General features: G+C 39.0%; 1 protein-coding gene across 1 annotated transcript in view; it reads left to right on the forward strand.

Annotated features, from left to right (window-relative positions):
• Positions 1–25,280, forward strand: part of TNKS (tankyrase) — a gene marked incomplete at its 5' end in the record, with an annotated part of 126,364 nt that overhangs the window by 55,880 nt on the left and 45,204 nt on the right. Inside the window, 2 exons of the mRNA XM_083862058.1 lie at positions 10,040–10,076; positions 10,927–11,002. Coding sequence (XP_083718184.1) covers positions 10,040–10,076; positions 10,927–11,002 — 113 coding nt within the window. The remainder of the gene's footprint in view (positions 1–10,039; positions 10,077–10,926; positions 11,003–25,280) is intronic.

Raw genomic sequence — 25,280 nt, forward strand, 5'->3', positions numbered from 1 at the left:
TTTCTGTCCAGCAACAGAGGGAGCACCTGTTTTGGAAGATCTTTTATTTATGGATATACCTGTGACAGTAGAGTTTGTGTACTTAGTTTTCCAGTAGCAATAAAATGTGCATGGTGCATGAACAGTATTCATGTGGGCAGGACTGATGAGTGGTGACCACGGTCACCTTGCATAGGGTATGTCTTGAACAGGCAGCCCTGTACTGCATCTGATGCAACTTGCTGGGCATGAATGAAAATTGAAGAAGGAAGTTAAGCTCTCCTTATAATGACAGCAGTCTGGCAAACTAAAGCTCTTTAATTAATGAGTTAGTATTGCTTTCCTTCTCTCAGACTTCTTTTTTTCCTGTGGTGCTATTTTGTTTCCAGTCTTTATAATGAACTATATTGTCATTTAGGGCAATAAATTATTCTTTTGAAGAAATAATATGTGTAATCCTGTTAACTCTGAGGAGCAGCTAAGGAATTTGGGTTTTTATAGTTTGAAGAAAAGGGGACTGAAGGATGCCCTCACTGCTCTCTCAAGTTTCCTCAGGAGGGGAGGTGGACAGGGAGAACCTGAGCTCTTCTCCCTGGAATCCAATGACAGGAATGGCTCAGAGGTGTCCTAGGGGAGGTTTTTAGACTGCATATTAGCATTTCTTCACTGAGAGGGTGGCCATACACTGGAACAGGCTTCTACAAGATGTGGTCAATGCCCCAAGCCTATGACTGCATAAGAGGCATTTTTACAATGCTCCTAACCACAAGCTTTTGCTTTTGGTCAGCCCTGAATTGGTCAGATAGTTGAACTGCAAGATCACTGTAGTCCCATCAAACTGAAATAGTTTGTTCTATTATGCATTTAACCAGTAAAGCATTTAAAACAATGAGGTTGATATAAGGGACTGAAATTGTTTACAGAACTTGAGTTGTGTGTAGTATGTAATTATTCTTTCATTGCTGGTAAATAATGTAACCCTTCTCAGACCTCCAGGACATTGGCAGGAGATACTCTTATTGCTGTATTTCCATCTTGTGGTATGTTATTCCAACAAGAATAGTAGAAAGTGCCCAAGTGAAAATAGAAAATTCATTTTTTCCCCAGCTGGTGTTATAATAGTTATTTTTTAGTGAAGATAGCAGTTTGCAGATTTAAGTTTCAGTAGTTTTCTGTAAATTGCAGCTTTCTTTTGTCTTAGAATATGCTCTTAGTTACATTAGAGCATAGAACTCCTCTTTGGCTGAGTGAATATGCAGAGACCCTACTGTGGCTCAGATCAGGAGAAACTTGAGTTGTGTTACTGTGACTGAGCACTGCTACTGCAAACGTCTTCAGAAATGGTGTTAAAAGATAACTTTTAAAAGTGAGACAAAACAAATGGAACCATTGTTTAGGTAAATAATATCTATATAATAAAATCTGATGGGGAGGATAAGGGAGGGGAAGAATGTTCCAAGTTAAGCAGCTGCTCTTTACTCTGGGATATCAGCACTAGTCTCTCATATCAATCCACATATCCTGTTTTCAATCAGGGTGTTGTCTCCTTTCTTCCCCTGATTTGTACCAAACTTTCCACTGCCCCACTATTTTCCAACTATCTTTTGACTCTTAGCTAGCAAATAAAAATCCATGAGGAGGGAAAATTTGCCTACAACAGGAAGGTGAATGGGTTACTTTTGGGGAGTTATTCTGTCTTTTTATTGTGCAGAAATACATGTATTTCAAAATGTTTAAACTGAACTGTTGACAGATCAGTTTTGTTTTTGGCGTGACAAAATGGTTCATTATAGCAAAATCTATTACCTCTGTTTTGTTATTCTTTTATTAAGGACTTACTTGATGTACTTTCCTTAAGTGTTGCATGAATATATGTTGGCTCTTTCATTGCTGTGTGTTTGACAGATTTGCCCCATTTCCTCCAGGTATAAAGGAGTTCCTCCCTTCTGCTCACTACTCTGGGGCCCGGCGGGCAAAGGAAATGTTTTGTATTTTTGTCTAGGAGCTGGAGGAGTGATTTAACTGGATTTGAGTTCCTTCCAGGATGTGTGCTGCAGGGCAAGCATGGCAACACACGTGCATTTTTTATGAGGTGGCAGCCTGTGTTTTCTCAAGCTTGTAGAGTAAGTTTAGATACACAGGGCAGCTTCAGACGCACAGAGGAAGGATTGTACTGTTCAGTAAAAAAAAATACTTTGGCACATATGTACATTTTATGTCTCCTGTTCATTTTCTAGCAAACATTAAAACCCCCCACTTCTTTAAATCTGTACAATTTGTTAGTACAAAATCTGTCAGTTTGCTGTAACTAAGAGGATATAGATTTTTTTTTGTTGTTAAAATAAATGCTTCAGTTTTAAATCCAGCTATGGATTTTCAGACACACTGTCCCCAGCTTGCTAGCATGTTTTATCTACAACGGGAAAATTAGAGAGACTGCAAAGTTTAGTTTGCCTGTATTTACTCTGGAGTTCTTTTCAGAGAAAGATGAGATGATGAAGTATAATTTTGGAGCTTGCCTTTATACAGTATGGCTTTCCTGAGGGTTACATTTTATATTTTTCTTGCTAGTTTTCTTCCATGCTTTATGCCAGTCATAAGGGCTATTTCTGTGGTTTCTCTTTAGAGAATATGCTGGGGAATTGAGTGATTTACTTGTTTGTGGATATTGTTTGGAAAGAGAGGGTAGGGAGCTGGCTTTTGAAAAAGATGCAGTAATATGAGAGCAGCTTGGCTATGTATCCACCTCTGCTGTACTCAAGTCTTTGACAAAGAGAGTTTCTTAGTCCTTTGTCTTCTTCTAAAAAGTTTTCCTAGAAATCCTGGAGAGAAAATGCATAAGCAGGCATGTTACAGAAATGAGAAAGTAATTGTGGCTGAAAAATGGAACAGTTTATTAGTTATTGAGCATGGCAAAAGTAGTGGGAATTATAGTGGATGATGGTTTTTGCTGATAGCAGGAATTAATATAAGAAATGAAGGGGAGAACCATGGGAATTTCGCTTTTGCTGTAGGCATGAAGGGGTGGGTAACGGGGAAGGCTGTGGAAAGAACCCTGTCAGATTTCTTATCCATATGTAATTTCACAAAAGATGTAATGAGTATTGAACTTTGGTGAAAAGACAAGCCTCAACGCCTTCAATTTTTCCATCACACCAATGTGTTTCGAATTGCTGAAGGTTTGGATTTTCTTCCCAGTCACTTGATGTGATATTCTGCAATCTTTTTAACATTTTCAATGTCAATCTGAAAGCACGACAGGTGGGAGTGGTGGTGTCTTCAAGATAAGTACAGCATTCTAAAATAGTACAGTTGTAGTGAAATACTAACTTTTTCACACTAAGAATAGAAAATGGATGTGTGTGTGGTGTTTATATGGGTAGCATGCACTGAAACTAGTTGTACAGATCTGCTAAAGAGAACAGATTCTAGAATGTTTGTCAGATTTATTATTTCAGTAGAAATGATATTGTAGTGCGTGGCAGCATTGTTGAAAGTAAAATTATTCATATGGATTACCACATACTGGGTGGTTATAGAATTTTTTTGGGTTTGGCTTCATCTTTGTATCTAATGATTTAAGAGTTAAGACACTTGAAATCCTCTGACAAAGGGAATTCTTTTCAATGTTCTGCTACTGTATTGGGAATCTGATGGCATTGTTTTAACAAATAGACCAGCACCACTGAAAAAAAGTGTTCTGAGAAACAGAATCGTTATGTGTCAAATGTGAACTTACTGGAGCTATATCTGCACATGCACTGAAGACTCATTTTGATACACCACCTAATCCTTCTTAGTGACCAAACCCCTAATGTGCAATGTGTGTAATTTATGCCTTGATACGAAGACAGTCTTTGGTAACTGGAGGGTCTTGTATATGCTTATGTAATAGATGTGCTTTGAACTGATGACTTAATAGACAAGAATATCTTCTATCAGTTGAGACCCAGCAGAGGTTTTGCCAATCTGCGCTATATAAAGCTGCAGATTTTTTGATGTAGTGCTTTCTGCCAGGCCTTAGAAGAGGCTTTTTTCTCTAGAGCAATAAATTGGAGCTCTGTCTACTTACCTGAAAGATGTTCCAGGTAGGATGCTGCTAGCTCAGTGGTTTGGTAGAGTTGTGGCCAAAACCAAATGATGTTTGCTTATCTCTTTAACTTCCACACCCCCTCTTAAAACATATCCCTGAAAGACTTCACTATTAGCTAAGTAATTTCCAATTTTTAAATTTCAGTTACAGAAGTCTAATTTGAGTCCACATGCACAGTGCCTGACTCATCTCATAGAAGAGGCAGAGTTAAGGTGCCAAACCTTTCCTCCATAGTAACATTGCTCCTTGCTGGAACTTGTTCTTGAAGGCATTATCTTCTGAGTTGCTTTTCTGTCACTTGCACATACTAGTGTTGTTTGGTGTTTTTCATCTGTGACAAGAGCTTAAAATTAGGATCTTGCTGTATTCCTGGTGGAGCCTATTATACAGCTTATAAAATCAGCCCATTTACTTGCGAGAGACTGCTGAGTGTTGAAGTGAAAGAGGCATAAAGAAATTAACCCTAAACAAGTGGGGGAAGTAAAGTATAATATAATTATTAATAAACCCTGAAATTGTTATTTTTTGCACCTCTTTAATATCATGTGTTTCTCAGAGTACTTAGTTATAAATGCCTTTTCCCAAACAATATTATTTCAATATATCTTTTTTGTTGTTGTTGACTTTTTTTTGGGCAGTTATTCCCACAACTTTGTGCTATTTAGATGGTTAAAAACCTTTGTGCTCTGATTTAACTCCATGTTATAGTTTCATATGCTGGTTTACATATAATAAAAGTTAAATGGGGAAGAAGAAATTGATGAGTATTCTAATGGTATGATGGGACCCTTCCAAAAGCAGCCATGTTGAAAATAAAATTTGAGTTTGTTAAAAAAAATATTAAAATTTAAAAAACCCACAACCCCTAAAAAATCCCCTCCCAATAACCCTAGTAGTCTGTCAGAAGCACAAAAAGCCTTGTGCTCTGATTATAATTTGAATATTTATTTAAATACTTAATTATTACTCCAAAACCTCAGAGGATTAAAAAGGATGGTGTATGTGGATTTGTGTCATTGATCACTCATAGGTCTGTGCAGTCCTGGAGTGCCAGGGAAAAGGTGTCTTTTAATTTACTTCTATGGAGTTTATTTCTTCGTTAAACTCTGGATTGCTTTCTTTGTAGCAATGGCAGTCCAAATGTAGAGTCCCTTCCCTCTTGTCGCAGCACCATCCTTGTTCAAGTTCTTCATCCTCAGGGACCTGTTTGGGTCGCTAGCAATGGACTGGGCTGCATGAAGTAACAAATCTGATGGAAGAACAAATTCCCAACCCTCCCAAGTGCATCAGGACTCTGTTGTTTTCTCAACAGCCCCCTGCATTCCTGTGCTATCAGAGTATATGGCTGGAAAGGCACCAGAAACACTTCTAAATGAGGAAAAAGGGGAGATTTTGAAACCTGCTGTTTCTGCTACTCTGGTGGAGAGCCCATGTCCTCTGTGTTGCTGGGTGATCGTGAATACTTGTTTGAATAAAAAAAAAAAGTGCTGGACTGTTCACAAAGATCTTGTCAATCTCCTCATGGGATGTATGTTTTGAAGAATGGAAGTGCAGGTTTTCAAGGCAGGCAACCAATAACAAATGTTAGGTCTGCGCACGGTCAAAAGTCAAATGTAGAGCTGCCATGTTTTCTACTGGAGCAAGATTTCACTCCTGACTTCCAGTGCTGCTAGATCTGAGGTGCCAAGGAGGTCCTGAGGAGATTACCTGAGATTACTGTGAAACTTAAGGTGTTGAGCTCAGTGGGACCAAACACTGGCACAGGTTGCCTGGGGAACTCGTGGAGTCTCCATCCTTTGAGAAATGTAAAAGCTACCTGGACACAATCCTGAGCAGGGTGCTCTAGGTGACCTTGCTTGAGTAGAAGGGTTGGATGAGAGACCACTAGAGGTCCTTTCAATCTCAAACATTCTGACATTCTGTGATACTCATGAATTTTCCCTCCCCAGCCTGTGGCCATGGTTGCACATTCATCAGGCTCATGTGCTTTTGTCACATGTCAAAAGCAGGGTACCATTGGCTAATGTAAAAATTTTCAGTGTTTTAAACTATTCTGGGCCTTTAAATTTATAATTGTGATTCCATATGATGTGCAACTTCATATGGAAAAGCTCTTGAGTTTTTCAGTTTGGTTGAGAATATCTTAATCCATTTTGTTCCCATTATATGTTGCCATTGGATAATAATGGCTTGGTTTAATTTGTGTGATGTTATTTTTTAGGAAATTGTCTTCATTGTGGAAAGCTGATGTGATATTATGGTAGAACAAAACCTGCTTTGTCCAGCTTGACATTTTAGGTCTGGCTGGTTTCTGTATTAGCAGATGTGTAAGGAGGGATAGGAAAGGAATTCACTTTGGTGAGTGTAGATGCATTGAAAATGCACTGTTGATTTATGCCGTGCATTCAGAGAGGTTTTTCAGCTTTCAGTATTCAGTTGAAATTTCAAGACTTTTAGGAGAGAGTGAAGTAGGGTTGTCGGTAAAGATAGATTCATTATGTTATTTTTTCCCAGCTTCCAGCTACTGATCTGCTCAACCGCCAGGTGCAAGCAGCCACTGATGTCTGATAGTTAATAAGCATTTGCTGCTAATCAGCTACTGCAGAATGCAGGGCCAGACACAGCAGTGGCAGAGTAGCAGTAGCTGATCCCAAGTCTTGGAAGTAACTGGTTTTCTCCTAGGAGAGGAACAGAATAGAATTAGTTAGTTGCCTGATGGTAGCTGTGATTTGAGGCACTGATTATCTGTGGTTGACAGTGGTGACTTTCTACTTCCAGCACAAATGGAGCAGCAGGGGTGTGATCTGGAGCTGGGGTCAAGTAGAGAACTTCATTTAAAGAATGCTGAGGAAGCTGTAGACAATGAACTTGATCAGATGCAGTGAATACCACTGAGTGGTTTCTGCTTACCTACAGCTTTTGTCTGTTGAGATAGGAACAGGGACACAGCTTTGCTATGGTGTTCTCTGCTTCCCATTTCGCACCTTGTCTTTGTCTTAAGGAATTCCCAGGCCAGCTGTCTCTGGGCTACCTGGCATGCAGATGCCCTTTTGCAAAACTATAATTTCTAACCCTCCCAAAGGAGCTCTTTAAGAGATGTTATTAGCTTAGTTGAAGTCAGTTTGACATTCTTTGAACAGAAGCATTATGTGAGGTTGATGGTCTGTATTCCTGTACTTCTGCTTAGAACTTGAAATTCATCTCTGCCCATGCACGCATGGTTTGTTTTCAAGTGCTTGCAAATGAATATTTGATTAGGTAGCTGTGGCCAATTGCTGCGGGATGGCTTTTGATAAGCTGCGTAGCCAAGCGGCGTTAGCTGTGTTGGCAGAGCCCTCTGGTGGGAGCCCAGCCTGTGCCAGCAGCAGCCGCTCCTGTGGCCGGTGCCACCCGCTTCCCCAAATGCCATCAGCCAGGCTCCTCTCGGCTCTGTGCTATCCCACCAGCTGCTTGCTCGAGTGGCCAAGGGCTTTCTCTTCATCCCACCGTGCCTGTGGAGCTCACTTGACCTTTATTTGTTTTAGCAAACCTGTTGGTGTGCTGTAAGTGCTTATATGATTTTAGGTTTTGATTTGCAAAATACGGTGGCTCTTTGAGAGTAATAAAGTTAGCCAGTTACAAGATAATGTTTTCCAAATCCTAACCACTGTGGGAGAACCATGATGAATTTCAAGAATTGCATGTATGAATTCCAACCCTGTCTGTAAATACCTTTTTTTAAAAAGTACTGCTTAGTAAAACTAACTGATGTAATTAGGCATACAGGGTGGACATTTCTAAATCAAGAGCCACAGTGTTCCTTTTTCATTGTAGAGTAACTCTTCTGCTAATCAAAGTATTAGAGGAAACAGCTTTTGTGTGATAAAATACCAACTTATTGAGCACAAAGGAAAAATGTGATTACACTTCTCTAAACTAGTATGTTCAAAAGCCTGGTTAGGACTGCTAGATGTGTTGCCAAACCAGAATGTGCAAAGAGGTATTTTAATCTGGTTAGGTCTCTAAAGTGTTGATACAATGCAGGCCAATAACTCTACTGCAGGAAATCCAGCTGTTTGGGATTGTTGCACAAACAATGCAATAGTAATAAAGAGTCTTTTTTTCTTCCTCACGCTGGCCAGAGCTTTTCACTTACCATTGATTTGAAACACTCGCAACCGTGCCTAGTATTTTATCTTCGTTAAAATAAAAAAAGAGGAATGTGGCTTAGAAAAGGCCCCCCTTCTGATAAAACTGGAGAGTCGTAGCAAGTCAAAGGCAGTCATATTTTTGTGTCATTTGATTTGTCTCATGATGAAGCTTTCCTTAACATAGACATAAATTCTTTCAAAAGCTAGATTAACCTTCTTGGCCTGTATTTGAAATAACCAGTTTCACCTTTGCTTTGGACTTACCTGTTCCATTGCTGGGGTTCAGCAACACAGAACAGCTCTGTTAGGAGACTCATCATGTGAGTGGCATGATGGAACTCCTTGCCGCAGGTTGCTGTGAATTCCCAAAGCTGAATATCATTCAGAAAGCAATTAAACCAGTGAAAAATCACCAGAATGATGATATGTAGATGTTGCTTTTGAAAATTCCCTGTCTACATCCAAGGGAATGGGCAGGAAGTGCATGGCTGCATGTACTCTCCCTCCTCCTCACCCTTGTGTGAAGGGAGGATGCTGAAATAAAGGGGACTCCTTAAGGGCTGCTTTTGTTGTGGTTCCTGTCACCCTCTGCTGTTAGCTGGAGGAGCTGTTGTGGGGGGAGGACCAAGCTCTTTGTGATGGATGGGGTGTCCAACTCGCCTCCTGCACCTTACAGCTGTTTGTTAAGAGATGTTTTCAGATGAACCTTCCATCTTACTTGCCGTCCAATCTGGCATTTTCCATGGCCCAGGGTCTTTCCTCACCTGCAATGAGAGTTTCACTGGAAGGTTTTTACAATTACACATAAGAGGCAGCACAAAGGGGTTTTTTCTTCTTTCATGACAGCTTCATCTTCCTATTTTTTTTACAGCATTGTGGTTAGAGGCTTTAATTCTCTGGCAGATGGTATACAGTATGTTTTTCAAACCCTCCACCTTTTGGGTCTAGGATATGCTCTGTTCTGTGACTCCATAAAGCTGCTTAAAAAGCTATTTTTCTAATTTCTGAATTGAAATTCCATTCCATTTGTATTGCACTATGTCATCATGATTCAGCTTTGTAGAATACTGTCTTACTTCTATAGGTTATCTTGTTCCATGCTTTTAAAAATACTAACGTGCAGTTTTAATCCTGTGTGCAGCAACCCTCGTGAGTTGTCTGTTTTAACTCAGGACTCAGATGTAAATGTTGCTTTAACATTACTCGTGGTTATCTCTAATCTCAGAGTCTCGAAGCAAAATCTGTTGCAGAGTTCATCCTCTTTTGTCTGTATTTTTTATTTCAAACGTGTATTTTGTGTTGGAAAGTGGCTGATGATATAATACCTGGATTTTATTTTTTTTTTAATAATCCCTGCTCTTCTAAAGAACTTAGTGAAGTGTAATATTACCATTCAAATAGGCAGGTGAGAGCCTTAGAGGCTGGTAATTTGTACCTTTTCAAAAGCCGCACTGCCTTGCTTTGTCTTGGAATTTATTATGCTTCCCAAGTATAATGTGACATACTGAATAGGGCAGGGGGTGGGGACATTGTCTTCAGCTGACATGCTGTTATCAGCGGGACTGTGTTTCTGGACACAAGATTTCGCAGTCATTGGTTGTCCGAAGAAAGCCTTTCCATCTGAGGATTGGACAAGAAGATGCGTCAATTTGCTGCCCGTCTCCAAGGTACTGGTGATGCTGCCTCCACAAGCTGGCTAACGTCACAGCTCCATCACCCAGCGGGGTGTGGGCTTTTTTCTCCTCTTCTCTGTTTTAATTCTGTATTTGCTTCCTACTGCATTTCTTAATCTGTCTTCTGCCAAATGCTAACAGCATGATATTTTGCAATCATTTAGGTGAATACAAGAAGGACGAACTCCTGGAAGCTGCTAGGTGAGTGCTGCTTAGAATATAAAATATATTTTGGGGGTGGAAGCAGGCGAGGAAAAGGGGTTTTTAAAATAGTACTGTTTTGTCATTGCCTTTCCATGAAATGCTGCAAGCAAACCACTTAATTAGCATAAATCTCTTCAGACTTTAGTCTGGTACAAATGTAAAAGCCTGTTTATGTAATTGAAATCCCCCACTATGGTGGTTATAAGGTTAATATTGAGTTTTTGCTTTAAGCTGCTTAAATCCTCTTTATTGTTTTGTGACTGTTCTTTTTAGGGCCAATTTAAATATTGAAATCTTTCTTTTCTTTGGGCTTTTACTGCTACCGTAGGATGTATTTTGTAAATAGGTTTTATCAGAGCAGAGCATAAGGGAGCCTATACAAAAGGTGTAAAGTTCAATTGTATATTGCAAAGGTGCTTTTCATTCCTTCTGACTGCACAAGACCATTTTATATACACCGTTAACCCTTCTAAAAAAATTTTGGGTATTGGTATATAGTTTTTTCAAATGTTGTGGGCCATATGCTATGAAAATGTTAAATTCAGAACATTTATTTCAACAAATGGCTTTCAGAGGATCCGTAAAATTAGAAAAAGGAAATACGAGGTTAAGGAGAGAAATTGAGGTGTTTTTGTATGATCCTTTGCAACACATTGAACTGCAAATTCTTTTCCATATTTACCCTTGGTTTCAAAATGTTCAGAAGATTCTTTAGCCATCCAACATTCTCCCTGGCACAGTACAAATTTCAATATACAATACTTTGCAAAAGACTTGCTAAGGAGATGTATATCAAAGAGCTCTGCCCTTTTTTCCACCCTTTCCATAATCTTCTCCTCATTTACAGGAGCGGTAATGAAGAAAAGCTGATGGCTTTATTGACTCCTTTAAATGTGAACTGCCATGCAAGTGATGGGCGTAAGGTAATACCTGCTTTATATTTCAGTTACTTAAGGCCAATTTAAGCATACTGGTAAGCACAGATGTATAAACTAAGAGAATGTATGTGGAGGGGGGAACCTGTGATGCCTTTTCACCATAAAATTAAATGCTGTTATACTTGACACTGGCAGTTGTGACAGATTAAGTCGGCAGACGTGTCTTTTAAATGGCAAACCCTGGTCTTACATGTAAAAGAAACTTTAAGACCTTTTGTAAGAAAAACAAAATGTACTTTGCAGATGGATTAAATAACTAAGGGAAGAAAGTTATTATTTGTATTTGAACATTGTCTGGGTGAGGTGCTTGGTATTCAGCTTAGCTCCTAATACACTGCCACATAGACTGGCACTGTATTGCTATGTTTAACACCTTCTGCATTTTCTTAAATTTGACATTATTGTTTTGACTTTCTCTGGCAGAGATGTTTGAATGAGTTAAATTAAGAATTAGCTGAAACTGGAGGAGGGAAGAACATACGGAGTGAGAAGTAGATCCTATGATTTTTGATGTTTTAGACTTCAAGATGATAGTCTGTCTAGACTGTTGATTTACAAATGTTGGGGTTTGTTTTTTTGGTTTGATTTGTTGGTTGGTTTGTTTGGTATTTTTCACCTGTGTACCAGAATATTTTTATTATGCATCTATTAAAGTCTTTCACCTGTAACAGTACATCTCATTTTTGGAGAGAAAAGCATGGTAGTGTTTTATTTTATATTTTTTTTTATTTTTTGATGGAGTGTGTTGGAACATAGTATAAACTGCTGCCCATCCTGGACGTTTTGTGGAGCAGCCCAGTTCCACTGAAATCAGTAAAGATAGGCCAGTTTCCACTTACTTTTGATTAAAAGGTATGTTGTTACTGAATATAAAAAATACAGATCCACGAAAATTCCTGGGTTTTATACGCATTTTAAAATGTTTTTCAATTGTGATGTCTACCATACATACTATGAGATGGAAAACCCATTCGCTTTTTTGCTCATTTACATTTATCACTGATTGAAAGTTGATGCATCTTCCAGGTTTTGAAAGCAATTGATTTTATGAACTGAGGCCAGGCAATTGAACAACAGCTTTATTTAATTCAGCAGTGTTGGAACTGATGAAACTCTCCCTACATTTTAAGATTATACATTTGCTCAAATTTCTTGAATTTTCTTTTTTTCCTTTTTTTTTTTTTTTTAAAGACTTTGCTGTTCAAGTAAAAGTGTATTTAGGTATTAATAGTGCCCTGTGTTATAATTAAATGAGGTGGTGTACAGCAGTGCATTACTGAGTGATTGAGCCCCCATCACTGTTGATCTAAGGTCAAATGCAGAGTTATGTTTCCTGTCAGCAGGGCAAGGAATAAGCCATGCAGATATTTCCTTGAACGTTTATCACTTCAAAGTAAAAATAAAAATTACAAAGTTTTAAAATTCATATTGAGATAGCAGAAAGTATTTATGTATTACTGCAGCCTCTGAATTAGTTAGAAAATTTATGCCCAAAGCTTGGAAAGCAAGTTGCAGTTAAAGCTCCTGTGTGTGGACACTTCGAAAATATGTTTAGTTGGTTGGTTGTTGGTAAGTGCACTGGTTTTTGAAACTCCTTTTAAGATGCCTTGCCACTGATGTGAATTACCTTTTTTTAAATGATGTCTACCAGATACCTTTTTTTTACATATGTACCAGAACCACATATGTACAGGTTCTTGAAAGTTTACTAATGCTTTGTAGTAAGCATGTTATATAAGTATTTAATTTGTAAAGCAAAGCTTTCAGTCCCATACTAGTGCAAGATCACTTGGGGTTTGATCATTTTAAGCTGTGCTGCAAATTAAGTGAGTTTGTAAATGGAGGTCTCCACTGGTATAGCTGCTTCTAGTTGATCTGTGGTGATTTACACCAGCTGAGAATTTGTCCATTTTGGAAGTTGCTTTTTGCATTCCTTGATGCTTTTAGTAATTATTTTTTGCAGATCTTCTGAGCAGTCAAGCCTCAAACTTAGGCCAGTGTAAGGCTGCAGTTTTAATGCAGGTCTCAGGGCCAGGAATGCAGACTCTGCGCATTGGCCCGAGATTCTCAGCGTCACGCTTACTCTGCAGTACAGCTGTACCCACAAACTCTTTCTTCAGTCTGTGCATTCCTTGATCTTCTGAGATGTCCAGCTCTAGTCTAGTGATAAGGGAACACTTAGCTGTGTGGGTGAAGAAATTGAGTTCCAGTACTGAATGGGTAATTATTTTCTCTATATTAGCAGATGGTGGTATTTTTTTCCCCATACTTTGAGGTACAACTGTATGCCATTTACTTTTTTCCCCTCTGAGGATTTTTGTGTGTCCCATGCATACTAGTATCTGGGGTTCTGGATTTCTCAAACACCACATGTTCTTGTGAAGTTGTACTTTATAGAATGGGTAAAAGGGGTAGAAAAACACTGACAGTATCTTCCTGGTTTGAAACAAGCTAAGATTGGAAATAAAAAAGATTTATTGCAACCTGGGTGCTGCTTGTAGCCTTTTTGAAAAGTATTGACAGCCAGAGTCTGATTCCTACAGGACAGGATTCTGTGATTCTAAAACAGTTACATCTGGTGCTGATAACCATTGCTCCATCTGTTTATTTAGGGTAGAGGTCAAGACAAATAGGAATGAAAACTGAACTTCCTCCTTCCCTTCCAAAATCACAGTTTAGGTAGGTTATGATCACTGTAGAAATGTTCACATTTTACTGAGGCTTTTGAGCTGTTGTCTGAAGAGGGGTTATCTTCTGTGTGGCTACTCTTGCCACTATTTTCTGGATGGAAAAATGAAGGAGTGTGCAAAACAAAGAGCAATTTTATACATCAGCTAAAGCATTCTTGCATTCCAAGGATTGTGGTCATTTTTTGGGGTTTTGATGACCAAAGAAAATCAGCAATGGTAGCTCAGAAACCATGATTTCATTGAGCTAGGTAATGATTGATTTTTGTGCAAGTACTGGCTTATGTGCCTATTGAGTGTGTATGAGGGCACAAATAATGAGCTGTATAGTGCAGATCATACCATATATGGTACTGTGTAAGCAAATGAGTATTACTCAAAGGTAAATTTCACAGAACCTGTTTTTTAAAAACTGTCTAATTTTTTTACTTTTTAAAAAAGCAATGTTTGAGCTGGACTACAATAGTGACTTTTCATGGCAATTATTCTTGCTTTGATGTTGTTTTTTTTAACAGGAAACTGAAAATTTGCACAATTGTTAATATGTGGTGTTGTGTGTAAGGCAACATTTACATGTTGCATCACTTTTGTTCACATTGCTTCACAAAGTATTTGCTGTGTCAAAACAGAACTTAGACACAGCACCTGCATATTGCTGTGGGTCTAAAATTTCCCTGCATCCTGCAAGTTCTGCTGGTCTCCTTGGTCTTTATATTATCTATAGAAGTAATGACTTCTAAAAGACAAACCTATGGTGTTGGTGTTAGATGGTACTGAATTTCACACTGTTGAGAAGCCAAGGCATCTATTTGTCTGTGTAGGTAAAGGTATGTAGGCTTTAGAGCCCTTGTTATTCTGCCTCAAATATTTTCCTCTGGGGTTGTCTTTTTCAAGACTTAGTTATGAGAAATTCTCAAAAAAAATTTTTTGACTATTTTAAATCACCATGTTTCTCTCTGCTGCTGGAAATTAAAGCTGTATTACTTTGTCATGGGAGCTGGATTTCTGACTTGTTACAACAGTCAGTGCTTACCTAAATCAGTGCTGAGAGACAGGTTTAAAATCATACATATAATGATTGCAGGTTGAGTAGAAGCTCTTAGTCCACTCATTTCCTTCAGAAAGCTGTTGTGAACATTTGAAAGCTGGATCCAAAATACTGGTACCAGGCCTTTTCATTATACTTTGTGAGTCATAGAAGACATACTTGTCTCGTGGTTTTAACTGAGGCTGTTGCTTCAGCCTGTTCTTTCCTGCCATGGGCATGTTGGATTTTCTCGTGTGTGGCATCATTCTGGTTCATTGACACAGGGTTCAGATGTAAGACATCCAAGTCTGGGGAGGTCTGCAATGCAGTGCTGAGTAGCAGCACCCTTGGCCTGAAGTAACCACTGCAAAAAATCTTGAGAACAAAGTGCCCCTCAGCTTTTGCTATGGAACATCCCTGATACCAAGTAGCATTCTGCTGGATGAAATTGCAGATTCTTTCTCTTACTCCTCTGCTTTTTTCTCTCTATTGCTCAGAAGAGATCAGCCTGTAAACAAAGGGTTGGTAAAGAGAAATTAAATTATAACAAGATCAGGTGAGTTGTCATCTCTTACCAGGGAGTCTCCAATTTGCTGCTGGTAAGTGAATTTGCCGACCCCTGTTCTAGAACTCTCGTTGTTTGCAGCCATTTTCAAGAAAAATCCTGCAATTGGAAAGAAAATTGGTATACCTTCCAATTTCTGAGTCTGTATGGAACAATCGATCCACATTTTCACAAGCTTTCCCTTTACAGTTATTAAGCCCACAGACTTGGGTAGAGGTTTAAATTCCCTTGTAATATTCTTGGCTCTAGGAGCTGGGGGTTGAAGAAAAATGCCACATACTGCAAGATGTGAACACATTGTATGCTAGCAAAACTGTAAACCTGCACAATTGTGTGCATTTTTCTCTACTCTTAAGGCTTATCTACAACAACAACAACAAAATGGTGAAAGGAGAGGAGCAATGGAATCATACAGAGCAACAGTTAATTGTGTATTGTTCTTGGTTCAGAATGAGTGCCTTCTCCTTCATTAATCTAATAAAATGAAAAGATGAAAAATTGTTTAATGAAATGTCATTTTGTTTCAGAAAAAAGACAGCTCTGCAGATCCAAAATACTTATTTCAGAATAACTGGATAGACAAACCCTTGCTAAATTTGCTCAGTTGCTGCTTACTAGCATAAATGTCAGTCTGGTTTTGATAAGTGCTATAGACTCAGTTTTGTGGGTGGAGAATGTGCAGATTTTGGGTGGATTTGTGGTCCTGCAAAGATTTGCCAGAAGTTTCCTGATGTGCGATTACTGCACTGTGGAACTGCAGTTATCAAAATAAGCGATAACCACACAGGCTGGTAGCTGACACTGGCTAGTGTAGAGCTGGCTCTGGCTAATGGCTTCTACACACTGCAGTCTTTGCTGGCACTGATCCTGCACGTGTGTCATGAGACACGTGTATCAAGCTTATATCCAGGGGTGTGAGCCAGTAGATGGGCAAATAGAAACACAGGGGGCCCTGGCTTGCATGGGACTTTAAATATCATCTAGGCTCCCTGCCTAGTTCCAGGCTCCCTGCCGTGGGCAGGGACACCTTTCACTAGACCAGGACACGTATTTGAGTCAAATATTTTAAATCAAATCCTGCACGCAAAATTGAAGGTCTTTTCTGGATTTAATTAATGGTGTACTGTTAAAAAAGAGGTGACATTTACGACATTACAAGAAGGTTACAAAGCAAGTATCATAAGGTTTGTGTTGTGCCTTGGGCAGAAGTGCCCAATGCCCTATATGTACATAGAACATTCAAAAATGATCACAACTGTGTTTTGCTTTTAAAGCACCATTTTATTTGTTACAAAAAGCTAGTTTCCAGGCTTCATGCATGTTAGAAAAAGTGAGAAGTTACACACTTTCTTATGCTGTGATCCTATCTTACTTCGTCTGCCAAGCATGGTCAAAGTAGGTAACACAAGAATCCCTCTGCAGACTTTGTATGGTATAGGTGACTTGGCTTAATTTCTATCCCTGGTGTCACTTAAAACCTTTTATATCCAAAGATGATACCTTTTGAATAAAATGTAAAACTGATCTACTTGTCTTTAAGTTTCTATTATGAGTTCTTAAATATTTTCCCTAAAACGTTTCAGTGAGTATTTCACCTATTATGTGACGTGTACTCTGTCATGTCCACAAATAGAAATTGTGCACCAAAGGACTAGAAAGAATTTGTTCACTCTGTTGTCATTCTCTTTTGTATTGCTCTCTAAAATTCAGAAAATCCCATTTGTTAATTAATGTGCTCTTCAGGAAGCCTCAAATGTGTTGAAGGCATGGGGTGTTTTTATACCTGAACTGTTTTCCCCTTGATGATTAGCTTCACACAGGAGATGACTTTCTGCATTAGGCTGTTATCCATCTCTTGTCAAGAGAAAACAAGTCAAACTGGCAGATTTGGGCAGAGCTGCCATGTAATATTTTATGCACATTAACTAAAAGCTGTGTTCTGGATTTGGCTCTAACAGCCCACAGAGCATCCAGAAGCCAAGTACTGATAATATTTCTTCTACTGTGATCTCAAGAGTGGAGCCCTTTCCTTCACAGAGCTTCCTGAGATTGTTTTGAATTGAAATGGAACAGTTCAGTCCAGGGACTGAGTGCATTTGACTTTTGTATATGGCTAACTACAGTGAATACTGTAGGTGATATTTCCATGCTTGGTGTCACTTTCCTCTCAAAATCCCTGCATGTGAGCATACTGTGAAGTAAACTGATCTGCTTGCTTTTTGCTTTTGAGTGTGGTATTAGTGTCCTTTGTGGCCTCCCTCTGTTGTGACATCTGTCATTTAGTTGTACACTGTTTCCTAACTCTGCATGCTGTTGTGCAACCACCTGAGGACCTAACATCATCTTCCTAATAAACCATTGGTGAGGATTTAGTTAAAAAACCTGTTGAGTACCCCCATTGTTACCTGTATCATATCCTTATGCATGTGCTTGTTGACTGCTTCAGAAAACCCAAGTTTTAGATGTGAAACTTCTTTTAACAGTATTTGACTCTTCCCAAGCAGATTGTGTTTATGCATGTGTTCACTAATTCTAGCTGTTATTATATTGTATTTTTGCTTGTACAGACATCAAGGTTACAGGCCTGTATGTAGTTCCCCAAAATGTGCATTAATGATTGGTTTGTAACTTCCATGTCTTCATGTACCATAATAATTTTAAGTGAAGCTCACATACAACTAGTAATTCCCCTGTGCTCTCTAGAGTGGATCCTGGTTTGGTCCTGGCAATTCATTTTGGTTATGAGGATGACTCTCTTCTATGCTTAATTTAGATTCAGACAAATCCTTTGCCACTCTTCTCCATGCTCCCAAATATGCACATGCATACTCACCAGGATCCTGGAATAAGACTCACTGTTTTTTTAAAGATGTATACCATACAAAAAGTTCCTTTAGTTCTTCACAGTGCCTTCTTGCCTGTAAGACCTCCATTTCTTGCCCCACTGAACTGGCTGGTGTATTTGTGCTCCTAGTGGGTTGCAAGAAGTTGTCTGGTTTGAATTCACTTCAACAGTTTCTACTTAAACTGTTTTTGCCTGTCTACTTGTATTTTTACTTCAAAACTACTGGAGTTTGTGGTCTTTGTGTTTTTCTCCAGCTTCTGTAAATTCAGCTTTTTAATTGTCCTCTTAATTCCAGTAACCCTCTTTTAGCTTGCCGTTGGTCCTACTGGCTTCTTTCAGTATATCAAGCCCTTCCCTATAGAAGGTGTGCATTAGCAAAGCATCTCCAGTATTATCTTCACTAGTAGTTTTTTATGATGTCTTAAGGACATAATTTTCTTACCTACCAATTCTAGCTTGTTTTTAAAAACATGCTATTTTTTTTCATAGCTCCTCTTTATGACGGTTGGTGCTTCATGTTGGATTATTTTAGCAAACATTTCCCCTACAGATAAGTCGAATCTGAGTGTGTTATGGCTGCTATTAAAGACAACATCTACTGAAAGGTTTTGCTTCAGGTGTCACTTGGTACCATCCCAGTAGCTGCATTTACCCTTGTGGCCTTCCTAGCCACTTTTTCTGTAGAAAGGTCACTGATAGCATCCAAACATTTCATCTCTTAGGTCACCCAAAGCCCTTGTGTTTTCTACCCTTGCTGCCTCTCTCATTTCTCCTAGCACATCAGTTGTCACTTGCTCGTACAACCCCATCACTGACTTCAGAGGTTGTATGGATAATTTAGAGTGATCATATTAGTTCTAAATGAAAAGAACTGCAAATACTTATGTGCAAGGAGAGATGTATTTACATAAAAATTTCTGAAAGTATTGTTTAAGTTGACTAAGCAGGCAGCAGATTAAGGATAAAAGGGGAAGAAAGTGCCAAAATAAGGCATTGTAATTGATGATGGATGTATCATAGATGAACAAGAAAATTGAGGTGATTTGATTAGTCTTTTCCAAGTAATATTATGTGTGACTACTTATAAAAGAAACTTATTTCTTATAGATGAAATTCTTTAGAATATTCATATTCTGATAACTATTATTTTTCAGTTGGAATTACAAAATAAATTCTCTGCCATTTCCCTGTATTTTGCAAGGCTGCCTTTCAAAGAAATGGTGTAGGCTATTTGTTTGGATTATAAAGTAATTTAATTCTGAAATTTGCAAATTATCACTGTGATGCAAAAAGAGCATTCTGTGTATTTACTTTTATTAATTATTTTATATTTCATGTTTTAATTAATTTTCAGAATATAAGGTATAAATATTTATTCCATACTCAGCACTGGAGCTGAAATGCAGTCAATATGCAACTGTTGCTCATAACAGTTTATTCTGACCTCAGTTTCAGTAAAATGAGTGAAGTGCTGATTTAAAGCCATATTAACTTAAAGAATGGTCAAATTAATTTATTCCTTCTTAATAATGAGAAAATACTATGAAATGAAGCCTGCAAAGTTTCTAGTTGGAAGGGGAAGGTGTAGAAGCGAAGTAAATACATAGAAATGAATAGGAGAAGTAGTAAAAATAATAAGATAGATAAAATGAAAAGGGAAATAAAAGATTGTTAGTTGACTGTAGTAAGACATTGATGTACATACAGACTGGGAATGAGATGCTGGAGAGCAGTGCTAGGGAAAGGGAGCTGGTCCTGGTTGATGGCAATTGAATGTGAGTCACTGAGCCCTGGTGGCCAGGATGGCCAACCATGTCTTGGGGGACATCAGGCACAGCCAGGGAAGGGAGGGGATTGTCCCACTCTGCTCTGCACTGGGGTGGCCTCACCTCGAGTGCTGGGAACAGTTCTGGGTGGCACAGTGTAAAAACCACTCCCAGACACCTGGTGTGACTCTTGGGGTGTCCCGTGCAGGGCCAGGAGTTGGACTCAATGATCCTTGTGGGTCCCTTGCAACTCAGAATATTCTGTGACTCTATGAAGATTTTGGTAGCAAGTGCTAAAAGAAGAGAAGGTAAGCAAAAAAACCCCAGCCGTTTTGGTTCTTGATGATTCAGTTTGCATCTTCAGATTGGCAGAAATGGCTGTGCTGGGCGCAATGATACTTTTAAGTAGTTTCTGTAGTAGTGTTCTGCCGTATCGTTCAAGCCAGCACAGATCTCCTTTCAGTGTTAAATAACATCAGCCACATTCCCTTAGGAGAAGAGAGTGGATCTTTACTGTAATTTTTTCTTTATGTAGCTCAGCAAGCCACTATTCCCTCAGCTGTCAGCATCTATCACCAAAGAAGCAGCATATACTCCTCTGCTTCTCTGATAATCCATCTCAAAGTTCCTTTCCCTGTGTCATTGAGTGCTGCCAGAGATGTATTCTGTATTCCTTTTGAATCTGGGAAAACTACAAATGCTGCTTCGTAGTGAAAACCCCAGAATTTCTTTTTCATACTGCAGTTTCATCACGAGCTACACCTTTGTCATATATTGTAGAAATGGAAGAGATTCTTGTAAAGAGCAGTTTTCTGGAAATACTATGGTTTTGTGAAGAGTGTTACTCCGTTTTTCTGGCACATCCTCTGTGGAACTCTGTTTTGCCGAATGACATTTAAGATACATGCATGTACAGAAGAGTTTTGGAGAAGGGAGGAGGAGTTGCATTTTAATTCTTGTTTAGGACGAGGTCAAAGATTACTAGTGCCCCATTTATGAGATCTGCTGTTCGTGAAATCCTTCAGAGATCAGTGGTGTTCCTGTTTAAAGATTTAAGTGTCTCTCCCAGCCTATTATCTTTTCCCCCTTAGTCTACGTTTCTAGGTTTGTCTCTGAAAATAATGACAACCCTCTGCAGCACTACAAGCTGGGGACAGAGTGGCTGGACATCAACCAGGCAGAAAGGGACCTGGAGGTGCCGGTTGAGGGCAGCTGAATGTGAGCCAGTAGAGAACCCAGGTGGTCAAGAAGGGCGTTGGCATCCTGACCTGTATCAGGAATGGTGTGGCCAGCAGGCACAGGGAGGTCATTCTTCCCCTGTACTCAGCACACTGGACACACCTTGAGTGCTGTGTCCAGTTCTGGGCCCCTCAGTTTAGGAAGGACATTGAGGTGCTAGAGTGTGTCCAGGGTAGGGCAACAAGGCTGATGAAGGTTCTGGAGCACAAGTCCTATGAGGAGCAGCTGAGGGAGCTACAGTTGTTTAGCCTGGAGAAAGGGAGGCTCAGAAGAGACTGTATCACTGTACAACTGCCTGAAAGGAGGGTGTAGCCAGGTGAGGGTCAACAACAAGCAGCAAGACAAGAGGACAAAGCCTTAAGCTGCAACAGGGGAGGTTTAGATTGGACATTAGGAAGAATTTCTTCGCAGATAGTGATTGGTCATTGGAATGGGCTGCCCAGGGAGCTGGTGGAGTCACCATCCCTGGAGGTGTTTAAGAAGAAACTGAATGTGGCCCTCAGTGGCATGGTCTAGTTAACAAGATGGTGTTGGGTCATAGGTTGGACTTAGTCTCAAAGTTCTTTCCCAACCTAGTTGATTCTGTGGTTTCCTGTTCTACCTTCTTTTATCCTTGAAATGGAGATGCTCCTGTTATTTGTCTACCCCTGTGCAAGATTACGCTTGTAATCCTGTCAGTCCTTCCCTACACTAGGCATGTAGGTGATTGTAAAAGCTTTCCTCTCATAAATTTCTTGCCCTCTTATTTGTCAACACTTAGCCCAAGTTGCAGTACAATAGGGTCATTATATTAATATGTGGAACTGATGCCAGCCCTTATCATGTGGTCTTAGAGGTTCAGACATACAGTCAGAAAATTGTGTTGTCTCTCAGAGGTCAGATCTACTAGAGAAGCGTTCAGTAGTTTGGAGAGTACAGTCCCCTAAAAAGGAATAGATTTGAATACTTGCTGGATATGAGGAGCTGGTCTTCCAAATGAGGCCTTACTCTCTCAGTGTATTTGCAGTATTTTTAGTCTTTCTGTATTTTTTAAACTCTTTTCTTTGAGTTAATGAATATTTTTGCCCATTGATGCTCTGCCCTAGCAGTGCTGTGTCTGTGAAATCAAGCTGGTTTTGTCTTTGCTGGTTTACAGCTCAAAACAATTGGTTCCTCACCACCACCACCCCCCACCTGCCAAGAGATCCACTGATATACCAGACCTCTAAATTAAGATACTGTGTGACTTGCAAATTCTGAATTGGTGAGCTGTTCACTTCATTTTCCCTGTCATTAGCTGTTAGAAAGCAGTATGTGAAATCTGTGACATGACGTTTTTTGGAATTTTACTGTACTAAGCCTGTCCAGTTCAATAGTCTAATTAATTACTACTGGCTGTGTTCTGACGATGAAGCAGTTAAATTATCACTGGAAACAGTGGAGTGAGAAATGTCTTCCTTAAGCATTTTTTAATTCTTGTCTTTAGGAACTTTGCTTGTTTGTAGGGGCGTTTGTTTGTTTCTTGTTTTTTACATAAGAAAAGTAGTTTAAGCTCTTCATCCCTATGCTTATCTCCAGAGTTGCAGCTAGCTCATCTACAGTCAGCAGTCTGGCATTACTTGTTTTCCTGAAGCAACATCTATAAGTTTGTCCCTAAAGCATAATTGTCAACCACGAATTTAAATAACTCAGTACTGCTATAAAATGACCAAGGGAGCTGCATGATTAGGATGACAAGTCATGTGGCTAGTGAAGAGAAGCACAGTCCCTTTCCTGCTCATTAAAAGCATAATTCTTCAGTCAGGGTTAGGGAATTTTATTTCTGTGGTACCAATGTGTAAGAGCATTTTAGCATGAATATAAAATAATTATTTTGAGTTATTTTAAATATGTGTTTATAAAAGGAAATATTTTGTACAGAAGTCTAGTCTTGACACAATACAAATGTTAACGAGCTATTTCCCAAGAAAGCTTCCAGATTAATTTAAAATGAAGGTGTAAGATGGGTGCACTGTTTAAAATTAGAATGCAAGTTGGTATCTGAGCAGCAAAAGAAAAGCCTGATAATTTCCACAGTAGAAAGGTTTAGGAACGGTCTGCCAGATTGTGGTATTGTTGCAACTTGTTTCCTTACCCCATTAATCAGAATGATAAAGTGGTGACAGGAGGTACTCCACTTGCATCCGGAATGTCTTCCTGCTGTACCCTCATGATTGATGTGGTTCATTTTAGAGAAGTCTGCAAGAGAGCAGCATCAACCACAGACTACTGTGATTGGAAAGAAAGATTCTGTCATAAATTCTAACACAGTAAAGAGAAAGTTGTTTGCTTTGCCAGGATTCAGGACATCTTTCAAAACAGTTTTATGCAAAACTATGAAACAAAGGTCCTTTCTGCTATTAGAAATCCCTGTGCTGTTCCCTTAATTCAAAGGAGGTGAAACACTTCTCTGAAGGGAGTTTTAAGATATTTTTGTTGTTGTTTTCTAAGGGCAGTGTCATAGGAATAGAATAAAGAGGCTTTTTTGTACTACATTTGTTAAATGAGAGTTTACTGCATGCCTGCAATATCCAAATCTACTAAACCTGAAGATAATTACAGACATGATATAAAAAGTCACAAATAATTAAGTAGTCTCCATGAAACACTTCAAAATCCCTCCTCGTTGGTGTTGTTTTTTTTTTTTTTTTTTTTTTTTTTTTTTTTTTTTTTTTTTTTTTCTTTTGTGGCCTCTGTCAGCAGGGTGTTATAGAAGAGTTAACAATAAGCATACAAGTACCCTTGGGTATTTTTTGCCAAGCTTTACTTGTTTCCCAATCTGTGTAAGAGCCACCCTTCCTGGTGCATATCGCTGTGGAGGCCTTCTGAGCATGAGAGTAGCCATATGTCATGGCCAGAGCTGGCTGTCAAAATCAGTGTTGCCTCTTTATTATGAGAATGCCCTTCCTGTAAACAATTAAATGAATTTATGATAACTGTAAATCACTGTATAGTGATATAAATAATATAAATAAAGATGTATGATGAGACATTATTTAAGTAGTACGATTGTTGATTTTAATAGCCTTCAGGATGGCAAGTTAAGAATGAGAGAAATGCAGAGATTAAGATTTTTATCAGATAGCATTATATAAAGATTTCGGCAGTAGGAAACAAGAACAGGCAGGAGATATTAGTTTTTAAAACAGTTCCTGCAGCTGTTATTAATCATGCAGATAATGCATAATATAAGATGGTTACATAAGATCCCCGGGTTTAAAGTCACCCTTAAAATGTGTAATTTGAATCTGAAATGAAACTTTCTTCTGAGGCAGTGGCAGCATTACTGTCTGAGAGCTGCTGAGGACTCTTTAGCAAGGTAGGAAGGGAAACGGAAGGTGCTTGGAGCTAGCACTCCCACATTGCCTGTGGACAGTTTGTTGAAACAATTTTCAGATTTTAGCAGAAGCTGCTCAGAGCCTGCAGCACTGGAGATCCCTCAAGGGCCCCTTTTGTTTGATGCAGGTGAACAGGGGATGGCAAGTCCAAGGCAGCTGACCTTGAACAGGGGTCACCAAATCAGCTGTTGGTAATGAAGCAGTGCAAAAATACCTAAGGCTCACTGAGAACAGTATCAGATCTAAAAATGCATGTCTTGTATTCCCAGGCAACACATTATCAAAAAGACTGCAGGCAAAAACACCTACCTTCCCATAAATAGTAGGTATATAGGTTGACAGCGATTGCCATCTTGTGTACAGTGATGTTCCTTAAAGTGCTCAGTACCTGCTTTGGCTCAGTTAACGCTGCCATAAAACTTTCAAATAATATGAGCATTTTGCATGATGGTCTACTTTACTTAATAAAAATGGAGTTATTCTCTTTTTAATTACACTGGCAAGTAAGACAGTGTGATTGGCCTGGTAACTGTGAATGTGAGTCTTGTAAGGTAAGTGCCCTCCAAGGATTTTTGTTAGTAAGTCTTGCCAAGTTTTGCAAGATATGAGAGGAGGAGTTAATTGATAGCTTTATTAAATCTGTTTTCTTAATATTCAATAATTAATTTGATGTACCTTTCAGGTGCTGTAGACATTGCTGTCAATGGTATTTAGTTTTTACTTCCCTGATGCTATATAAATAAGCATTTTAATTTTAAGAATCACTCTCTGCTGCCAT

The sequence above is a fragment of the Zosterops lateralis genome (genome assembly GCF_965231275.1).
Source record: "Zosterops lateralis genome assembly, chromosome: 5".
NCBI classification, from domain to species: domain Eukaryota; kingdom Metazoa; phylum Chordata; class Aves; order Passeriformes; family Zosteropidae; genus Zosterops; species Zosterops lateralis.